Here is a 20744-nt window from a genome sequence, read left to right on the forward strand (position 1 = left end):
TACTACATACATAATGTTGAATTTTGATTACAGCTATCAGGACAATTTCACTGTGAAGAAATTATGGTATGTGTTTTTGCTTAAACTTGGACATAAATGTTTAACCCACCATATTTAACTGTTTGTGTGCAGGTGGTCTGGTAACAATGAAAACCACATTTCATGGAGCCATAAACGCGTACACATGAACAGAAATTCATATGTTGTTCTAAAATCACATATAAATAAATGAAAACACTGTAAAATGCCAAGAAAAGTAGCTTTGGATGGGTCAGAATAAACTGTTTTTTAATTTCCTTCAATAGCTCTTTAAAGGCTGATGACTAAAAATGACCATTTTCTAAAAATTAAATACATTTAAAAGCTGTTATCTATTAACACTGAAACGACATCAGTAGCCAGTATCTTGAACTGTGAAGTAGATGGGCCACAGCAACATAAAACCACACCAGGCGTTGTTTCTGTCAGCTAAGGAAAGTCTCATCCACACTTCTAATAACTTCTAATAATTCAAAATATGAGCCGTGTTGAAAGGAAATCCATGAAATTGGACCTGCGCATTTCTGTTATATGTCTCTTGTATTTTATGAGCTTTTTTTTTAATTTATTTTTTATTAAGGTAAGCTACTAACAGGTCAAACTAAAGTTGCCAGCATAATTTTTCCCCCAATCGCACGAAGTTGTTGAAATTACACGATTAGCTTGAACGCAGCACAAGCCCACATAATGCTCTTCTTCAGCACCGGGAACAGCGGGTCAGCCTGCAGAGCTCTTCCGGAGGCGGATAATCCCCTTCTCTGCGCGAAGTCCTCGTACAGTCAGGAAGGGATCGCTGTAGCTCCCCTCGAGAGGAACACGTTTTGGGATCAAATGCAAGTTACGACGGGGGAAGCGCAGCTTTGAGGACAGCTTGGACGTGTAGAGAAATGTCTGCGCACCTCTCCCTCTGGCTTTATTGTGTAAACAACCAAATCTGACACCGATAAGCGGATTCTCTATAATGTGACAGCTGCTGTCGCCTCTCATCTATTTCGGGAGAAACTACGGGCAGTATCCCGCTTGCGTTTTTATTATTTCAGGACAATGGTGGCACATAACCTGGCCTTAACCTTTATTGCCGCGGCTCTTTGGGGGGTCAGCGGCGAACTACTGCTCACTCCTTCATCTGCGACGCACTTAAATTCAACATCATCATCATCATCCGTCATCAGTCAAGATTCACTGACTAACAATGCCACGGATGCTGCCGTGGGATCCCGGATTTCATCTCTAATGACGTATCTTCCGACCCTGAAAAACATTGTTATTTTCATCTGCGTGTTAACAGCTGCTCTCATCACGTGCCTGGTCATCAAAGTGGTCAGGTAGGCAGGTTGGCGCAGAAAAAACAAATCAATCGTTGCAACGGTTGTGAAGCTGTAAAAGTCATGCAGACATTATGAGAGCAGGATTGTTTATACATTTGCGTGTGGTTGTTTTGTCCCCCTGTGATGTGATGGAGAAGGGTCTGGGCCTGTTGATTTTCATCTTACATCCCCGTAAGATGAAAATCAACAGGCACTGATAAGTTTAACGTCATACTGCCTTATGTAGTCGTTTTATGTGCCTGTAAGCCTTGAATCTAGTGAAGTAGGCTACATTGTTACTCTGTTTACATTTCTCTGATTGCACAGTTTATTTTCGGGCTCATCCAGGTCAGATCTAATTCTGCTAGTTGCTATTTTCCTTTGCAGTCAGACTGTTGATCATATTTCTAATTAATCAGTGAGGGTTTTTTTTAGTCCCTAGCATTTAAGAAGTTGATGTAAATAAAAACAGTGTAAGATTGAATAAACTGGAACTTCTTTGGGAGGTTGGCGCTTACTTAAGCAACTGATTATCACCATTTTGAAATAATAGTTGCCCCACTTTTTGGGTCAGTCTGAGCACTTTAACACACTCCATATGGCATAACTAAAGGAAGATTACAACTTCAGGTTGTAGGCTTTGTGATCCAAAAGGCAAAGTTTTAATTCTCTTGCTCGCCTCATGTGTGACGGTTGTCTTTTCTCGCAGATCTGGCAGAAGAATCAGGAAGACTCGGAAGTATGATATTATCACTACACCTGCAGAGCGCGTCGAGATGGCGCCTCTCAATGAAGAAAACGATGAAGAGGATGACTCAACCCTTTTCGATGTCAAATACAGGTTGGTTTGTTTTGTTTTTATTTCTTTTGGATCACTTAAGCAATGACAAGTTCATTATGTTACATTCATCATATTCCAAGCAGAACCAGAGGAAAAACTCCTTTTCTTCAATTTTTACTGGTCACATAAGCAGATAAGAAAGAAAACATGAGAGCCTCATGACACTGAGAATGTTCTACGTGTATCAGAAGAGAAAATGTAGATGTGGATGAGATGCTGACCATGAGAAGCAAAGTGCCATGAGTACTAAAAATGATGGCCTTGAAGACAGATCATAAGTTTCTTTGTACAGGTTTAGCTCTTACACAGCAAACGTAAGGTTAATGTAGATTTTAAAACACTGATACGTTTTCCTCGGGCGCCTTAATCTTTACTATTACAGCCATAAAATGCTGAAACCCTGATTTGCTTATGCAAAGCAGATTGCACTTTGGTTTTGACTGTGAAATTTTGCACAACGGCAAATTTACCAGCCGTCCCGGAAATTATTTTTTTTTAAGTACAAAGCTTGATTAAAAACTGTGTGTCTGACCAGCTTTGGTCATCCTAAAGAAACACACTACTTTAAGGAAAGACTACTTTAATTCTAATGCACTGTTGACTTTAGGTCTCACCCTTCCGTGCTTTCCATTGTTCACACAGTCACTTCCTCAAAGGGACGCCTTGTTTAGTTGACATTCCTGACTTCCAAGTCAGACAGGACTCTTGACGGGCAAACACACTTCCTCCTCACTGTGTGCTCGTTAAGTAACTCTAAGTTTCTGCTTTGCAGGTGAATACCGGCGTGGACGTCAGCGTGTTTGAGCTGATGACTCCCACTTGGCCCGGGACAAGTAGAAGTGATTTCCTGTACTTTTTTTTTTTTTTGGGGGGGGGGGGGGGGGGGGGGGGTGTATGTGTGTGTGTGCGCATTTCCAAGTCTTACCATATCAGCAACTTAATGCTGTCGCTGTCTGTGCATGGCTTGTATCTGTGGTTAAATAGTGTTTTGACATCACTGTTCGCTGCTTTGCTAAAGCTTCTATCACGTGAGCCAAATAATCTCCCAGGTCATTTCTAATGTTAGAGATAAGGAGGCTCCAAAAGTCTTTCAGGAATCCTCGGTCTGCAGTTGAGTCGTTTCCAAATCACTTTATCACTCAGAAGTGATATTTTCTTTTCTCATATATGTCCGTAATCCAGGGTTAATCACACTTTAAATAACTAAATAAATACATGGTGGTCACTACAGATCATCGCCTAATGCGTAAAGTAGTCATTTACCAAGAGTACTTTCTTCAACTGTAAAATGTAATTAATATTTTTTAACCAAAACCAAATATTACCTATATGTACTAACCACTTTGTTGTGCGTATATACTGTTAAAGGCTTTCTGGTCAGGAGTGAGCGTACGCTACATATATATATATATTTTTTTTTTACCGTGTGTTCTTTCAGACATTCCTGTTTCGCTGCTATCACAGCTGACGTTGACCTTTAAGGTTATCAGATTTGACTCGAAGCGCAAAGACTTTGTGTCATATTTATGGAGTATATACCAGTTTGCTATGAATGTGAATCTGCTGTTATCGAGTGTGCTGAAACACGCTTAATCCTTAAAAAAGGAACCGCTGAGCAGGATCGGCGCTGCCTGTGGAGACTGCGGTCATGCCGCCACAGTGATTAACATGCGCCCAGTATCTTATTTTCAAGGCCAAGTTAAAGTTTGACTTTTCAGGGTCAAAGTCCAGTTACTCGCTTTAAAAATATCCCCAAATTTGATATTCTTTATACGAGCTAACAAATTAAAGTCCCTCACTGTAATATCCACTAATGGCTAACTGACTTCTTCTCATAAAAGAAGAAATTTTCCTGGGCTATGATTGTATTAAAGGTCGCTTTTGACATTTGGGGAAAAGTGATTGTTACTTTTTATAAATACTAAACCACTATATTAAAAACTCATATTAAAACAAAATTAAATTACGATTATCTATCTAAAGTTTTATTCAAAGTGAATGAAAGGAAAAGCAGAGGAGATCACAAGACGCTCACGTCTCCGTCTGCCCAATAACGATAATTACATTGTTTGAGGAGCGAGGCAGAACAGACACAGATGAGCTTTTCTGCAGCACACGGTCGCGCGGTTGCCGTCTGTGACCTTCTCTTTTAATCCAAACTGTTATCTGATAGTGCACTGTGGCCTGCAGGTGCAGCTGTTTCCAAGTGACCTCCATCCTCGGTTTAATAAGAAAATAAAAAGACTGCCGTGACCAAACTTGCACAATCAATTTATCGTTTTCTTTCTCTCCCCACGCCTGTCTGAAATAAAGTGTTTTTGGCATTTTGGGTAAAGCTGGATGTGTTTATTGTCTTGACAGAATCATTCATTGAATCATATGTGAATCAAACTTGTAAACATACTGTATTTTTTTTTAAAATATGATGTTCTGTAATATTCCTCAAGCTGGCTGCTGTTATTTACTGTTTTCCACTTTTTCTCTCCTGTCCCGTGTCTTTAACTGTTTGCGCAGAAAGCTGCAGATCAATGTGTTTGTGCCTGCTCAGACAAAGATGCCAACCTTTGTCAAAGTTTGTTTATTTTCTTTTTCTTGTCTGGAGTTGTGTGAAATCATGGAAAAACTTCACCGAATCATCTGCTGCAGACGGTCGCTCGTAAAGAGAAATTAAAGCTGTAGCGGTGAAACTAATTTCCATGATTCCGCATTTTACCCAAAAACAAAAAAGAAAAAAAAAATTACAAGTGGAACTGTTTTAAAAGTTTATAGTAAACAAGCCCCTGCTTGGTTTCTGACACAGATGTGCGTGTAGCCCTGTCTGTTTCCTCAGTTTCCATTTATTTGAAAAACCACTGAAATAAACCCGCTTCCTTTGAAGCGTCAAGGAAAAATTTTGTGTATTTTTTGCCACAGAAAAGTACATTCACGTTGTCATAAATGCACACGTTAAGCATCAGTGAGTCACACTGAGGATCATAAAAACGAACAAAAAGACTGGAATATGCTCAAACTGTATCCATTAACACAAGACAAACATGCAAAAGCGAGTATTAGTTTGCTGTAATTTGCACATTAAACAGATGTTAACAGGGTGTGTGGGGGGGAAGCAAGATAAAAACTGTACAATCTTCAGAGCAGGGAACATGTGTGAGAAAGTTTTTCTCATCTGTGGCAAACTCCACATTCTGGGTTAATTAACTTAATAGCGTTGGTCACAAACCGTTTCTATTTTTGCCAAAGTCAGACAAGCTCACACAAATAAACCTTTCATTGCTTCAGACTGCTGACGTCTCTAGTACAACTTTCATGTCTATTCTTAACTTAATTGGCGGCGTAATAAGGCCAACATGCAAGTCAACAGGCGCATCCTGTCAAAACAACACTTTTTGTGGACAAATCACATGGCTGAGAGCGCATGAGAGGCTATTTGTTTAGCTATGGAGCTCTCGGAATATTTCAAATGCTTCCTTTAATTTTCTATAACAGAGGCATATTGTTACAGAAAAATACCCAGAGCTTCTTGGCCAAAATCTCAACATCGAGATAACTCCAAAAAAAAAAAAGAAAAAAAAAAAAAAGAAAGAAAAAGCCCAAAACAAAACCCCTTTTGATGAGGTGGATCCTCGAAGTACAAAAATATAATTTAATCTTGTGTTAAGATGTTCCCGTTTGAAAAGCCAGTCTACTACTGGCCTTAAAATGTACATAGAAAGAAGTTTCTATCCTGACCAGAGGCCTACGACGAGACGTTTTTTGCATACTCTGTTTTTATTTTAAATTGATAACTAGGTTAAAGAACTCACAGCCGAATAAAACCTTTTATAGAGTCTGGGCATGGGGATGGTCCACTTAGGGACTGGTGGAATTGATTTATTATAGGCACAATACTATGTATCAAACTATTATATTGGTTTAATACTAATTCCAAACATGCTCTACAAGAAAAATGAACACATCACTCTACCTCCGTATTTCTTAAAGTGTGACCTGTGAGCCCGTAGCAGCTCTTGGTAACATGTTACGAGGTCTTTCAGGGCAACAAAGAAAGAAATGCACTAGTTTATATTTAACTAATCCACACATCAAACTATCCTTTACACTCACTGGCCACTTCATTAGGTTACCTTGCTAGTAAGCTGCCTTAATGCTTTATGGGATATGTGCTGGAAACATTCCACGACCACCCGATGTGGTCTCCTGTCGCTGTGCCCCGTCTGCTTCAAGGTGCAACGTGTTGTGTGTTCAGAGAAGCTCTTCTGCATACCTGGGTTGTAACAATAATTTGAGTCAGCTTAAAGCAGTCTAGCCATGCTCCTCTGACCTCTGACATCAACAAGGCATTTCCACCCAAAGAACTGCTGCTCACGATCCAGTGAGCTCCTCTCTTTATCGGGCCATTCTCTGTAAACCCTACAGATGGTTGTGTGGGAAAATCCGAGCAGATCAGCAGATTCTGAAATACTCAGACCAGCCTGTCTGACACATTCAGAGTCACTTAAATCACCTTTCTTCCCTATTCTGATGCTCAGTTCAAACCTAAGCAGGTCATCTTGACCACACTGCAATGCACTGCTGCCTCCTGATTGGTTGATGAGATATTTGCATTAACAACCAGTTGAACAGCTGTGCCTAACAAAGTGGCCAGTGAGTGTAGCAGCACATATCTGTGTTACAGCCATTATAGCAGACTAAACCTTTCTACCACTGACATATATAGCTGGTGTCAAGAAATGCAACACTGAACATATTAAATGTCGCAAAAAGTCAATTAAAAACACAAATAACAGACACGTCACACACATTTCCAGTGTTTGTGATGTGTACAGACCTCCTCTCCCTACATTGGTCATAAAAACCTTGAGAACCCTTGCTCCACATAAATAAAGGCATACAGATGTCCAGCTCGGGGTCCTCTCAGTGATATTTCACTGAAATAGCTGCTGATTGCAACTTAATGTTAATTTAAAAGCACATCATGGAGCTTGCTTGTTCCCAGGTTTGTAAGGAAGCCAACGAATACATTGATCTCAAAAAGTAAACCTCTTCTTACTACAAACATCCAGCTACCGTCTCGCCCTCCGGTGAGGAAACAGGGCTGGTGCTCTTTGAGGAAAGTTTACATAGTGGGTTTACCGTTGGCAAAGTCTAAGTAAACATTCGTATGTGAACAGCTGCTACACTCCTCCATTATGCTCACGCCTTCCTTTCTTGATTTGGTTCTCAAGGTAACCTGACTTTATTAGACGGTGGCTCTGGTTTATTCGAGGTTTGAGTTTTTGCTTGTTATTAACCTTCTAACATTAAAGTAAGGTTATGTCATAGAAAGCGTTTAAGAGATTCCACTTCAAAGTGTTTTAAAAAGAAATGTTGGTCCCCTTTTTTCCTCTATCATCATTCTTCCTGATTATTAAGTGCTTCCATCTCGTGGCTCAACAAGCAAACTAGTAATTTAACAGCTCACAAAACACCCCTAAATTGAGTCTTATCATCACAAAGTTGGAATATGAATTTCAGAGCCAGCCTTATTAACTTTTAACACTTGTGGGATGTCAGCTACTTTTAATTTAGAATATAAAAATGAAATTATATTCATTAATTTATTTAATCAACACACATACAGACACGCAAAAAAAAAAAAAAAAAGATGTGCTTGTGGAGAGACCTCAGGCCTGAGGGTGGAGTTGGTCACTCTTTGAGCTTGAAATAGAAAAATTGTTCATTCCAGCTGTTGAAAATAAGTTAATTCAAGTCTCATAAAAGTGCTAGCAACGAGAAAAACTGCTCGTATTCAAGTCTGCTTGCCGCAGAACCTTCTGCTATTTGCGCTGGAGATCTTTCTGTGGTCTCTGCTGGATGCCACAAACCCCAGTGTGGAGCCGTAGCGCCCCCTGTCTGTGCAACGTGCTCAGGGTCCTGAACTCCAAAGGCATGGTGTGAGGACTCGAGCTGGAGGTGTACTCATATTTGAGGGTGTCGTAGTAGTGGTATTTAACCGGTTTGCCTTGCGGGTCGAGCGAAAAGGGCCAAAAGCCGTAAAGGTGGATCTCCTCGCAGAAGCGAGTGGCCATTGTGTACATGAGGAGGCCAGTGGTCGGACGTTTGATGTGGACGTTGTTCGTCAGCCAGTACCTGCAGATGCAGACAGAGACAGAGCTGTAAGATAAGACATTCAGGGACAAAACAGGAGACACTCGGACAGAACCAGAACAAAAGGATGAGCAATTAAGGTGTCCATAACTCTTTTCTGGGTACACAGTGAGCTCTGCATTCACTGGGAAGAGCCACTTTTCTCCTTCAGTAAGAGGAGGAGTTGAATCCTGTGTGACACAAGCAAAAATAGAGAGTTTGACCGACACCTTTCTGATGTAAACAACAACACACTGGCCTCACAACTGTCTCGCATATTCCTAAAGTCTTCTGTAGGTCAGTTGGTTTAATAATTTCAGTCTTTCAAATGTGATAACTTGCTGCTTTCTTCCCTCTCTCTCTTTTTTACCTTTGAGTTTTCCACTGGTGATTGGTTGAAGCTGTAGGAAATGGGATTTTTAATTTTGTGACCCTTTTAAAAACAGTGGTTTACAATTATTGCAGTTCTATTGTTAAGCACAAGGCTGGTAGCATCTACAGGGGAAAGAAAATTACTTCTATCTGTCGAGAGTTGGATTTTTTCACTGCAGTTGCAGAACTGCAGTAACTCCTGGCTGCTGAATTTGACATGAAATCAAAAATATTTAGGCGGACGATTTTTTTATGTTTTATTTTTTTGCAGAGTGTTGCTGAGCAGCACAGACTGTATGTTCTTTTCACTGCGTGAGCCTTTTTAACAAAAGCTGCAGACGCTACAGCTGCTCTGCACGACTATTTTCTCTACCTGAGGTGACTAGCAGCTCCTGTGACAGTGACGTGCCACACGCTCCCCTTGGGAGCAGCTTCGGGGACAGATGGTCACACGTTCGCTTGCATCAGCTTCATTTTCCTTTCCAGTCACTGGCCCATTTGCCCAGCCTTGAGGCCACAACAGCCTCTCCTCTAACACCCTCTATAGTTAATGTGGAAGCTCGTGTTGAGATGCAGCAGCAGTAACCTCCCACTCTAATCAGCTCATGAGCCGTGCAGGACAAACAGTGGGCAGGAGAACAGGGTTTAATTACCAGTGGCATCATCCGAGGTGAGATTTAAGATTTGGTTGCGGTGAATATGAGCACATAAGATTTATTCTCTACTGCAAACTACCACGATTTAAAGTTCAGCTTTTCCGAGGAAAGGTCAGGGGAGCATTTATCAGGCACGACTATCGATTTAGGGCAAAGACTGTTTCTTACGGTCTGTAAACAAGAAAAATCATGGCTGGTTGTACCTCTTTGCAATACCGAGAGTGAGTTGGAGCATAGCAAATCGCATAATTTGGTCACCGACCAGCGGTGGTTGTTAGGCTTTTAACGAGGCAGGAAAGAACCAGGGCAGAGTGTGCTAATGATAACAGAGGCGAGGACACACAAACAATAGCAGAGAGGGATTTTTATAAATGTCCAAATGCACTTTAGGACATTTGACATAAGTGTAAAGAGGACTTCTTAAAAAAAAATCACTGACAAGCTATTAAATAAAAAAAGATAACAGTAATGATAATAAATGGAATTTATAACATGATTAACCAAATGCACTAAACAACACATTAAACCACAGCGCAGCAGCTTTTCCTATTATCTGAGCTACTCAGGAGCTCCGGAAAAAGCAGCAGAGGGAACAAATCAACAACATTTGCAAATAATTAGGCAAACTGATCTTTTCACAAGCTCGTATAAATCAGGCTAAAGAGCCGACGGGAACATGTGATCACCGAGATTTTGACTTCGCCTCATCAGTGAAGCCTCAGCGTGACGCTGAATTGTGAAATGTGTGTATTTGCTTTCTTGCAGAGAATCAAGTCAAAAGATTGACTTTATGAACACCATGAGGTCAGTCCACACAGCTTTTTAATGCAGCATCTCTCCTGGTTGCCTGGCAATGTCACGGTGTCGGGTGCAGGACTCGCTGCTCCCTGCTTTTTTTTTTAACCAAGATAGAGTCAAATGGTGGGAGCGCTGTGACTCAATGGAAATGTCATATTATATTTTGGTCCAGCACCACCTCTGACCCCGTGACTTTTCTTTTGATTTCACCATGAGGATGATATTTTGGAGTGATGATGCAGGTTAACCTCTCCCAGCTGTAACTGGGCAGGACCATCTAATCAAACCACACAGAGCTCCTGTGGATGATTACGAAACGCTGGGTGACTCTCACACTTTTTAGCCACGGTATCTTTGCTGTGAAGTACAGCAGCTGCTTAAAGACTGGTCTGCTGCACCATGTTGATTACCATGCGTGCTAAGCACTATGGAAAAGCCTTTCCCAAGCATGGTGGGCAGACACAGCACTCAATTTCTAGAGAATTTTTAACTTCCCTCTGTGCTCAAGCAGCTTTAGTGGAAAGTGTGCACAAGGAGATGGACTTAAACACCGTGCGTGTCCTTGTGGACTTGTACTGAATCCTCTCATGCACCCTCCCCTCAAAGCAAGCATTCAGCATTGTGCGGTTTCAGCACTGTTGGACAGAACTAAGCAGCATATGCAAACATTCAACTTGAGCCAAAGAGACCAGGCTAGTACTTTTCCTTTCCTCAAGATATTCACACTAAGCTAAATGCTTCTTACCTGACATGACATCAGACAAGACTAGAGCTGAATCAACATCTGCCCATGTGAAAGAAAGCACAAATTGACCCCATCACATTATATCCAGGGTTAAATTGGTATTTTATATATAAAGTGGGCCTATTTTATATTTTCCTTATTTTTTTGTCTCAGTGCTCATTTTGGGAAAAAGAAACCCATTTCTTTTCCTCTCTTTTTTCCCGAGTTTCCACAATTTACAAGTGTCCCATAAATGTGTCACAAGCAGGCTATCCTAAAGCTGCAGACTTGAAAAGAGGACAGCTATAAAAGGAGACAGCAACCGAACAAATGAGTGCGATGGTGCCTGTTTAAAACAGCCCTGTGCAGAACAGACAGACCGTTTCAGGAAAGCAAACACATACAACGAGATAAAAGTGTAAACAAAGAAATGTCGTTCATACTTGTTCAGCTGTCTTCGTGAGATTATTTTTTAATTACATTTTTTAAAAGTTGGCACTTTTCTGTCATGCTTTCAAATTTCAAGGCCCTTTTTGAGGGTTAAGACTAAGCTTAGGGTTAAAATTAGAATTAGGTTCAGGTTAGTGTTTGGCAGTTAGCTGTGACCCTAAACTTATGGCTGAGAGGCAAAAGTGAAGCACAGAATGATAACGGCACAGCACAGCTGTCACTCTTTTAGTCAAAATCTTGTGAGCCATTCATTCAAATGGCGTCAAACTGGGCACTGCACTCAGCCAGGGGCCCCACTAATACCCCTGCAAAATTTGAAGTGGATTGAAAGAACAGTTGGAGAACAGATGGACGGACAGACCGAGAGTCCTCAAATTATTAGAAAGAAGTTATTGTCCAAAATAATACTCAATTTGGCTTTCCCAAAGACAAAAGCACTGACAGTTTCAGCAGTAAGTTGGCTTAAATGGAGGCAGAAGTGAGCTAAAATGGCTTGTTACAAATAGAAGATCAACTAAAGGCTGCACATTGGGGAGGGACGTTTAACCAAAATAAGTCATTCTTGGAACTGTGAGTCATGCAAAGCTACTCAGTCAGAGACCCAGAATAAAACTATAGGGCTGAAAAATGAGCATAACAGTTTCCCTTTTAGGTAAATTTGATAGGTGGGCCCTTGAGTGGAGAAAGGCAGAGTAGCTTTATCTCACCGACTGCCCCGGTGATCAGCTGTGCTTAAAAATAGCCACCCGGGCTGCAGATTAGGCTTCGTCAGCCCCTTTGAGTGTGCTGCTCACAGGTGTTCTTATAAGTCTGTGCTTGAGCATCTTACCCTCTGACGGCATGGAGAAGGCGCAGCGATGGAAAGGCGGTGCGTATGTCTACGGTGTGAAGCAGGATGAGACGCAGTGCCCACTCCACGCGCTCCTCTCCCCCCTTGGCCATGAAGGCTGGGATCCACAACACGCTGCCGCTGAGGCTTCGAAGACGCCGTAAGAAGCGCTCCTTCCACTCATTGGTGACCAGGTCCTGGAAGGCTCGCTGCACTACTGACGGGTTCATGGTCACCAAGTTGGTCCGCCATCCCACGTCCTGAAAGTATTCCTCCACCGGTGCCAGGTTACACCTTAAAGCAAAGAGCGTTCAGTTTTAACATGGGAAAATACTCTATTAAACACCTAGAATTTACGCAAATGAATCAAATATATGGTTCGCTAATGATGTGTAAGGCTTTTACAAGTATACAAAAGTAAAGAAAGTCAAAACTTTCCACCTTTATGTTACAGTTAAAGCTCTGATATCCTCTATGAAGGCAACTTTTAAGTAACTTTCAACTCCCTATGTGGTTCTGATTAATGAAACACAGGTGGATAACTGACGGGTTACATTAAGCCAGCAATCGTGGAAGCTGTTCGATCATCTCATCGTGAAACCTTGACAAGAAACTTTTGTTTATTCGTTTATTTTTTCCACGTAATTTATCAACCACCTGTTTCCCCCCCACCACCCAAAGTCTGAAGAGTGAAACAGAGCAGAAGTAAAGGTGAAATTCAGCAGGAAAGCAGGGTGGCATTTTCTTCATTGATGTTAGTCTCCGCCTGAAAGTAAATGTCAGAAAAACACAAAGCTGGTAATTATCCTCACAGCGAAACATCTCCATTCTGTAGGCGGGGAGGAGACATCAGGAGGCCTTGTTGTTAATACGTTTTTATTCTCTTATCTACACACTGATTACAGTGTTTGTTTAGTCTGAGCACTTCAGATCTGCGGGGTTCGTTCATATTTTCAATGATAAATTACCAGGACTTCTTTACTTTCAGTCAAACTTTCATCATCTGAAACATCAGTGTAAAAAGAATCAAAATTCAGTGCAGTGACTCTTAACTAAAGATTAATGACAAGTTTTATATAAAAGCCATAGTTTATCTAGAGCTGCCTGTCCCAGCTTTTGCTTATCTTTTTAAATTCAGTTGTTTCACTTAGTATCCACTGTGACTTTGCTTGTTTCCATTTAGTTTCAGTCTTAGATTTAGTCTTTATTAATTATAGTTGTATGGAGGGAATGTGTCAGAGGCATGATTTAGTAAAATCAGTACAGGTATTATAAAAACACAGAACCTCTTGAAATCACAGTCTTGTAGAAATTCAGAATCTCAATAAATAAATACATCAAAGCCTCATAAGGCAATTTTTAATTAAACAAAAATGATTTTGTTCTGTAAGCCTCGTGTTTATTTAATTGCTCCCTTTTTGTGACTGGTCAGGTGCCGCCAGCGCCATGCTATCTCTTTCATAATCTATTTTTTAAACCGTAATTATAAAGTGAATCACATTTGCCAAATTTGCTAAAACTTCAGCAGGCTTTGGAGTTAAAACTTTAATTGCCACAGATTTGATTTTTTTTTAAAAAAAATTTAATAATTCATTTGAGGAAATGAACCCTGGATCTTTTATCTGTGTGGGTGTTCTCCGTTCTGGGGTGTTGTGTTTTACATCTTAATGGTTGCTGTCGCTGTCCACAGCAGCTAATGTACCCACTGCAAAGAACAGATGGTGCATGATGAGCTGAAGCAATCTATGTACCCCGAACGCTGTCAACCTACTTTGTGGGAACCGAGCGAAGGGCAGGGAACTATATTTAGCTGCAACATTATCTGCCGATCGGATATGTGAGCACAGAAGCAAATTCCTCCGCTTCTCAAAATGACACATTTCCTGTTCTGTGACTTCAGCCGACCATTACTGCCATCGCCTGGCATTATCATGATGCTGAGGGAGTCTAGAAATCATGACCTCTTCTCATCAAGATCCAAGACAGATAGGCATACAACAGACTTTGAGCTATCGATCAACCAGCGCAGTGAAGTGCTGCTTTAATTCTACCAACACTGATTTCTGAGAGGGTGCAGGTTGGATCATGCCTAACTCCAAAGATAATTTAAACCAGAACACTTTTCTTTTTTTTTTCCATCTGCCAAATATAATACAGCCTCGACAGGCTTTTTTTTCCTTTACCTCTGGTGGCAGGTATGAATGGTGATACATAACCCACTCAGGGACTCGCGAGCTTGCACCCAAACACAAACAGACCTGGCCGATGGCTTCGCAAACAGTGCGCTCTGCTAAATGAGAGCAGGGCCCAGGAGAACACTGGTGTTTCTCTGAAAAGCACAACGTCTTACCGCTGGATGCAAAGGCTGTTCAAAATGTCAATTTCATGTATAATCGTTCATCTAACAGCTCTCAGCTTGACAGTTGGTTCCCAAATTTAAGCCATCAGAGAAGCTTTGACAGGTTTTTTCAAATGCGCACTTAAAATATTTCCAGCCGTGTGGCCACCAGCTATCGATTATCATACTAATATGAATTATACACTCAGTGCAGGAGATAAGACAAGCCTAAAACTTAATGCACCAATCTATTTCAATTATAGTCCATTTTAACTACTGTGTTTTAGGATTTATTTCAAGCAAAAGGCTTCTAAGACTTAAATCACCCATGTTACCTGATAACAAAGTCATGAGAGTCGATCTCAGGCCCACAGCTGCTGTTCAGAAGGATCCCGGAGTTGCCCACGATGGCACAGCGCCTGTAATGCTGGTTTTTCATGGGGGATACGGTTGGCAAGAGACGGTAGAGATTTTCTGAGATGTTTGTGGTACTGTGGCGATCAAAAACATAGTGGATGATATCTCCCGGTTTCAGCGTGCCCTTCAGAATCGAGATGTCTCTCTCCGGGTCGAGGAATCTCAGAATGTTTTTCCTGTGAAAAGAGAAAATATGCACCAATTATGACCGCCCGTCTACAGCGAAGTGTAAAACCTTGTGGAGATAATTGTGAAGGGCGATAAAAATACCTGATGAGGTGGGAGAGGGTCTTATTGAAAGTCCAGCTGTTTGACGAGTGTTTGGCAGTGTTATTGTAGATTGGACGGTGACGATATGTGTCCGCGCTTGCTGTTGTCAAAGCAGTGGGGTTTACGTGTACTGCAGCTTTTCTAAATGACAAGAAAAAGTTGTGTTACCAACACACAGTCCAAAAAAAATTATCCCTGTTATCTCCTCCATGTATTGTTAGAATTTGCCCCATTCATTTCTAAATCTAAAGGCTGTTATATCAAGCTTTTCCTTCTCCTAACAGACTAAAAACAGAGATGCTGTACAGAATGTAACCGAGAAAAATATGTGAATCTGAGTGTACCAAGGTAGAGTTACGGTACAAGAAAACTAGATTTAACAAATGACTCCATGCTTTGTTTATTACCAGCTTTGCTCTTTTCCAGTCCCTTGGTTCATCTTCTATGTGTGAAATTTAGTTTCACTTCCTCTTCCTTTAACCCAACTTATTTCTGATTGGTTGCCACTTGCAAACAGAAGGTTTAAACAGCAGATTGCCGATTAGGGCTATCCCCTCTTTGTGACCTAATACGGAGCCAGTAGTAGGAAATAACATATGAAAGTGAATTTTTTTAGTACACTGAAGCCTGAATTTTTCACATATGGCATTTTTAGTTATTCCCATTCTCCATTATTTGAAAATTTTGCCATTTTTAATAGGAGCATCTACCATCAGTAAGCCCAGAAAATGAGGAAAAGTAAGATAGGTCCAACTTAAGATGAAAATTTGAACTGGAACATGACATCTGATGGGGCTGCTCTATCACTGGCCATTTTGATAGGGACACCTGTTCAACTTCTCATTAATGCAAATATCTAAACAGCCAATCACATGGTATCCATTTAGGCACCCAGACAAGACACCCTGCTGAAGTTCAAACTGAACATCAGAATGAGAAAAAAATGTAATTTAAGTTATTTTGAAAAAAAGCATAGTTGTTGGTGCCAGATGGGATCTGAGTATTTCAGATTCTGCTGATATACTAGGATTTTCCCATGCAACCACCCTTACGGTTTATAGAGAATGGTCCAAATGGTAAGTAGCCCACATTTGTATAGCACTTTACTTAGTCCCTAAGGACCCCAAAGTGCTTTACACTACATTCAGTCATTCACACACTGGCAGAGGCGAGGCTGCCGGACACTGGCGCTACCAGGCCCTCTGACCACCACCAGTAAGCAAACATGGGGTTAGCATCTTGCCCAAGGATATTTAGCATGCAGCCAGGAGGCAGCCTGGGATCGAACCACCGACCTTCTGATTAGTGGCTGGCCTGCTCTGCCACCTGAGCTACAGCCACCCCAAAAAAGTGAAAAAGCATTGTTGATGTCAAAGGTCAAAGGACAAAGGACAATGGTCTGTTGCCTTCCTCTCTGCTCCCAGCTGAAAAAAGTAAATCAAATCACCACCTCTAAAAGCAAGGTACAAACAAGAGCATCTCTGAATATTAAACATGTTGAACCTTAAAATTGATGTGCTATGGCAGCAGAAGACCACACCTGTGGGACTCCTCTCAGCCAATAACAGAAAACTGAAGCTACAGTTCACATGGACTCAACAGAAAACTGGGAAAACGTTGTCTGGTGTGATGAGTCTTGATTTGCTTCGACATTTGGACGGTAGGGTCAGAATTTGGCATGAACAACACGAAAACATGGATCAATCCTGCCTTGTATCGATGGTTCAGGCAGCCAGCGGTGGCGAAATGGTGTGGGGGATTATATCTTGGCATACTCTGGACTAATATGTACCAGCAATACTAATGGCTGAGTATTGTTGGTAAGCATGTGAATCCCTTTACAACCACACTGGACCCATCTGTTGATGACTGCTTCCAGCAAGATAACGCAACACATCACAAAGCTCAAATCATCTCAAACTGTTTTTGTGAACATGTCAGTGAGTTCACTGTATACACACAGCCCCCGCAGTCACTCAATCCCAATCCAATACAGCACCTTTGCAGGAACAGGAGATTCGCAACATTGATGTGCAGCTGACAAGTCTCCAGCTAATATGTGATCAAGTCAATATGGACCAAAATCTCTGAGGAATGTTTCCAGCATGTTGCTGAATCTGTGCTACAAAGAATTAAGTCACTCTTGAAGCAAGAGAGTGGTCCAACCCAATGCTAAAAAGGTGTACCTAATATGAAGTGTCTGGTGAGCACAAATACTGCTTCTGATTCTTAAGGACTTGCGGCAGGCTATATGTAGGTACAGATAATATTACTTCTACTTAAGTATCTGATTCATTCAGCCACTGCTCCGAAAAAGGACCTCCTTGACATGAACAATAACTTAGATGCAGTAAAGTGATGTTCTGCGAAATACTGCAGTTTCCCTAAAGTTAAATCCAGCTTTGCTCACATGGCAGATGTTTGCATTGTCACATGGATACCACACAAACGCACATACACACACATACTTTGATGGGTATTTATAGCGGCTGTGTCTCGCCTTAACAAAGACTAATGAGACGCTCACTGTGACTGACTCACTGTGGCATCATAGCTGTAAAGGATTCAGTGACCAATAGCAAGCGAAAATTACCCAGAGAGGCCATTTAGCTACCCACTGGTGTTCTACAGCTGTGTGTGTGTGTGTGTGTGTTTGTGTGTGTCTGAGTAGATAAGATTTCAGACCTGTGTGGTTTGGGGATGAGCCGGTGCAAGTTCATCTTCTTTGAATGTCCAATATTTCTGAGTGGGGAAAAAAAAGGTTTAGATTGAATTATGAATCACTTACTGCGGTGTAGATTCTTACACTGAGCTGTATCCAGCAGCAGGCGTACTGTACATCACTCTTACAAGACAGAATAAAGGTGAAAAGCACACATCAAGGCATTTTTAGAGAACTCCACTGTGGACCCATTTGCTGATGTAATGAGGGGAAATGTGGCCTTAATGGGGCCCCATTATACTGAAAAGAAGATTTTCTTTTCATGGGGGAAAAGAGCGATCGCTTTACAAGGGTGTTGAATGCATCAGGCAAAATGCATTTACAGTAAATATACTGTATATGCATTCAGATTGTTAAGCTTCAGGCAATTTTGCAATCGTGACCTTGGTCACATCTAATAGCCGACTTTAAATATAGGAATGAAGAAGTGAAACACCGGAGTGCTACTGGGGCTCCTTTCATTTGTTTTACAATCCCGGTGGCCTTTAAATATATTGTTATAATCATATTAGCCTGAATTTTATGCAGGAGTGGAATTGGTTCTGGTGCTTCTCCCACGGCAAATCACAAACCAATGTGACCTCATTACAATGTGAGCCACAGCCGGGTAATTGCTTTCAAAACAAAATGTTCTTGCTCAAAGGGGAGAAATGCAAGAAGACAAAAGCTGCATAGAGACGTAGATTTTTTTTCTTTAAAGGTGAGTTTTTGTTTTTTGGTTGTTGTTTTTTTTTTTTTGCCATTCAGGTAACAGGACGTCTTTACATCTATGTGATGATTATGAAGAGAAGCAGAGGAGGATGTAGCCCTGCTGAGGTCTGGTTGGATTTTTTTTTTCTTTTCTTTTTTGGAGCCTGCATGTTTTTCATGCTAAATTAAGAATGGATCTTCTTGCAAGTCAAACGCAAGTGTGTGACTTGGAGGAATCCTGCGGCAACATTTCAAACTCTGAAAATGAAAAGAAGAAAAATATATAGAGGAGACCCTCTTTTTTGTCGTTCTTTTGCCCCTTCACCCCTTTTGTCTCTCTTACACACACACACACGCTTCCCCCTTCTCTCTTTCTCTCCCCCCTCTCTCTTATAGTGTAAATGTATCCTATCCCGCATGCAGCCTGCTGCAAGACAAATAGCCTAATCCTTGGAGACCCAGGCAGGCGGGCTGCTGTAGGAACAGCTGCTCCTGCTGCACCCAAGTGTTACAAATGTAGAAAACAAACCGCGCACACTCCGGCACCCCAAACTCCGAACTTCATTTCAATTCAAATAAACTCGTTTATTCCACTCAGTCAGCCCCCTTTTCCCTCCCCTCACATCACACATCGCACCTCAAATCTTCTGAGAAAGCCTGAAGGAAATAACCTGCTGGGTAAGAAAACAATGGGCATCATCTCTCTCTCCCTCTCCCTCTCTCTCTCTCTCACACACACACACACACACACACTGCGTGGATAAATCACGGCGGGATACTTACGCAGTTTCTTCCTCCACTTCTGCAATATCATCGATTATCAAAAGCACAACCAGCAGCGTTACAAAGCCGAACAACAGTGTGCGGAATACAAGCGGCATGGCTGAGAGGGGGGGGAGGCTGCAGCCGCCGGGGGGGCCGGGGGGAGTCCCTCCGTTTAGCGAACACTGACTTAAATGAACCTCCTTGTGTTTTCCATTTAGAAAGCGAAAATCCGCTCAGTCATCTGTGCCTTTGTTCTTTTCGCCAGAGTCGGACACTCCCCGGCGAGCTGCGGTCCTTCCTCTCTCCTCTCTCTCTTCTCAGATGTTCAGTTGTGTGTGTTTCTGTTTCCCGACGGGGCGATGCTGCTGCTGCTGCCGCCGCCGCTGCTGCTGCCGTCTCCGCTCTTCCCTCTATTCCCCAGTCAAACTTTGAACGCGTGCACCTACAGAGCCTGCCATGGGAGCAGCGAGATGTGGACCACATGCAGTCTTAAAGGCGCAGGGGCCAAACTCTCCCATCTTCACTCCCCCCCACCCGCCCACTCCACATCCACCATCCACTCAGCCGGTTTGATCTCACTCTCCAGGTTGCTGCTCCAGGTGTTGCTGGCGCACGGAGTGAGGAGAGGTGAGAGACTGCAGCAGTGTGGAGCCAGCTTGCACAGGTGTATGAGGCAAGTGGTTAAAAAAGGAAAAGAAAAAGAGAAAAAATCAGGCATGCATGAATCATCTGAGTGCAGTATTCAAGCAGGCATGTGCGGTCTGAAAACCCACGTTATCAAAATAAAGGTCAAACATCTTTCTGTAGCCATGTTCACCACTGTTGGAAACTACTTGTGTGCATTTCATGGTAAGCTTTAGTCATTAGTTTGTTTAGAGCAGCAGGGAGCCCTATATCTATCTTTTTTCTTCACATTTCCACTTAAAAATGAATCCCAAATTTTGTCAGTAACAAGAGTGAAATGCACATCTTTGGAAAGGAGATGCGGCACATCTTCTCTTTACCACCAGACCGGAGTGGCAATTGAAAAAAATCTTCTATCAAATCAAAAACAACTGTAAATAGCCTTGCAGCAGTGAGTCAGTGGACAGCGATGTCACTGAAAATGTTCACACATCCAATAAGAAAAAGAAGCCAAAACGGATCCCACATCTATCTGCGTCACAGTAGCATTTGAGTGCACCCTGTTTGGCAAATTTCAACAAATAGTATGAAGGGCACAAGGGTGGAAGGAGGTCTGTCAAGTGCATAAAAGACAGTCTGTTGTTAACAACTAAACTTGTACTTCACTGGTTGTGAGTCTGCAGGAAAAAGCAGCGTATTGTCAGTTTTTAGTCGATTCAGTGAGTGTTGATCATTTCAGCAGTCATTTCTCTCCACTGCACTTTATAAATGGGCCA

At 41.8% G+C, this 20744-nt stretch overlaps 2 protein-coding genes across 2 annotated transcripts; one reads left to right on the forward strand and one right to left on the reverse strand.

The window, feature by feature from the left end:
* Positions 1-716: 716 nt before the first annotated feature.
* fam174b (family with sequence similarity 174 member B) lies at positions 717-3073 on the forward strand. The gene is made up of 3 exons (XM_084933366.1): positions 717-1364; positions 2056-2187; positions 2960-3073. The coding sequence occupies exons 1-3, from the start codon at positions 1084-1086 to the stop codon at positions 2961-2963; spliced, it is 417 nt and encodes a 138-aa protein (XP_084789492.1). The 5' UTR covers positions 717-1083; the 3' UTR covers positions 2964-3073.
* Positions 3074-3387: 314 nt separating this feature from the next.
* Positions 3388-19855, reverse strand: st8sia2 (ST8 alpha-N-acetyl-neuraminide alpha-2,8-sialyltransferase 2). Its single transcript, XM_084933365.1, has 6 exons — positions 19363-19855; positions 17853-17909; positions 15168-15308; positions 14816-15073; positions 12143-12436; positions 3388-8316 (listed from the first exon to the last, which is right to left on the reverse strand). The coding sequence occupies exons 1-6, from the start codon at positions 19458-19460 to the stop codon at positions 8004-8006; spliced, it is 1161 nt and encodes a 386-aa protein (XP_084789491.1). The 5' UTR covers positions 19461-19855; the 3' UTR covers positions 3388-8003.
* Between the last annotated feature and the right edge of the window lie 889 nt (positions 19856-20744).

Source organism: Perissodus microlepis, chromosome 7 (assembly GCF_051167445.1).
Source record: "Perissodus microlepis isolate ML-2025 ecotype Zambia chromosome 7, ASM5116744v1, whole genome shotgun sequence".
Lineage (NCBI taxonomy): Eukaryota > Metazoa > Chordata > Actinopteri > Cichliformes > Cichlidae > Perissodus > Perissodus microlepis.

Excerpts from the sequence above, each read along its gene's own strand:
- fam174b (XM_084933366.1), top strand. The coding sequence starts at position 1,084 with ATGGTGGCACATAACCTGGCCTTAACCTTTATTGCCGCGGCTCTTTGG. Across the intron at positions 1,365-2,055 it reads CTGGTCATCAAAGTGGTCAG|ATCTGGCAGAAGAATCAGGA; the intron begins GTAGGCAGGTTG and ends CTTTTCTCGCAG.
- st8sia2 (XM_084933365.1), bottom strand. The coding sequence starts at position 19,460 with ATGCCGCTTGTATTCCGCACACTGTTGTTCGGCTTTGTAACGCTGCTG. Across the intron at positions 15,074-15,167 it reads ACCCTCTCCCACCTCATCAG|GAAAAACATTCTGAGATTCC; the intron begins GTATTTTTATCG and ends CTCTTTTCACAG. Across the intron at positions 12,437-14,815 it reads TCTCATGACTTTGTTATCAG|GTGTAACCTGGCACCGGTGG; the intron begins GTAACATGGGTG and ends CTTTGCTTTAAG.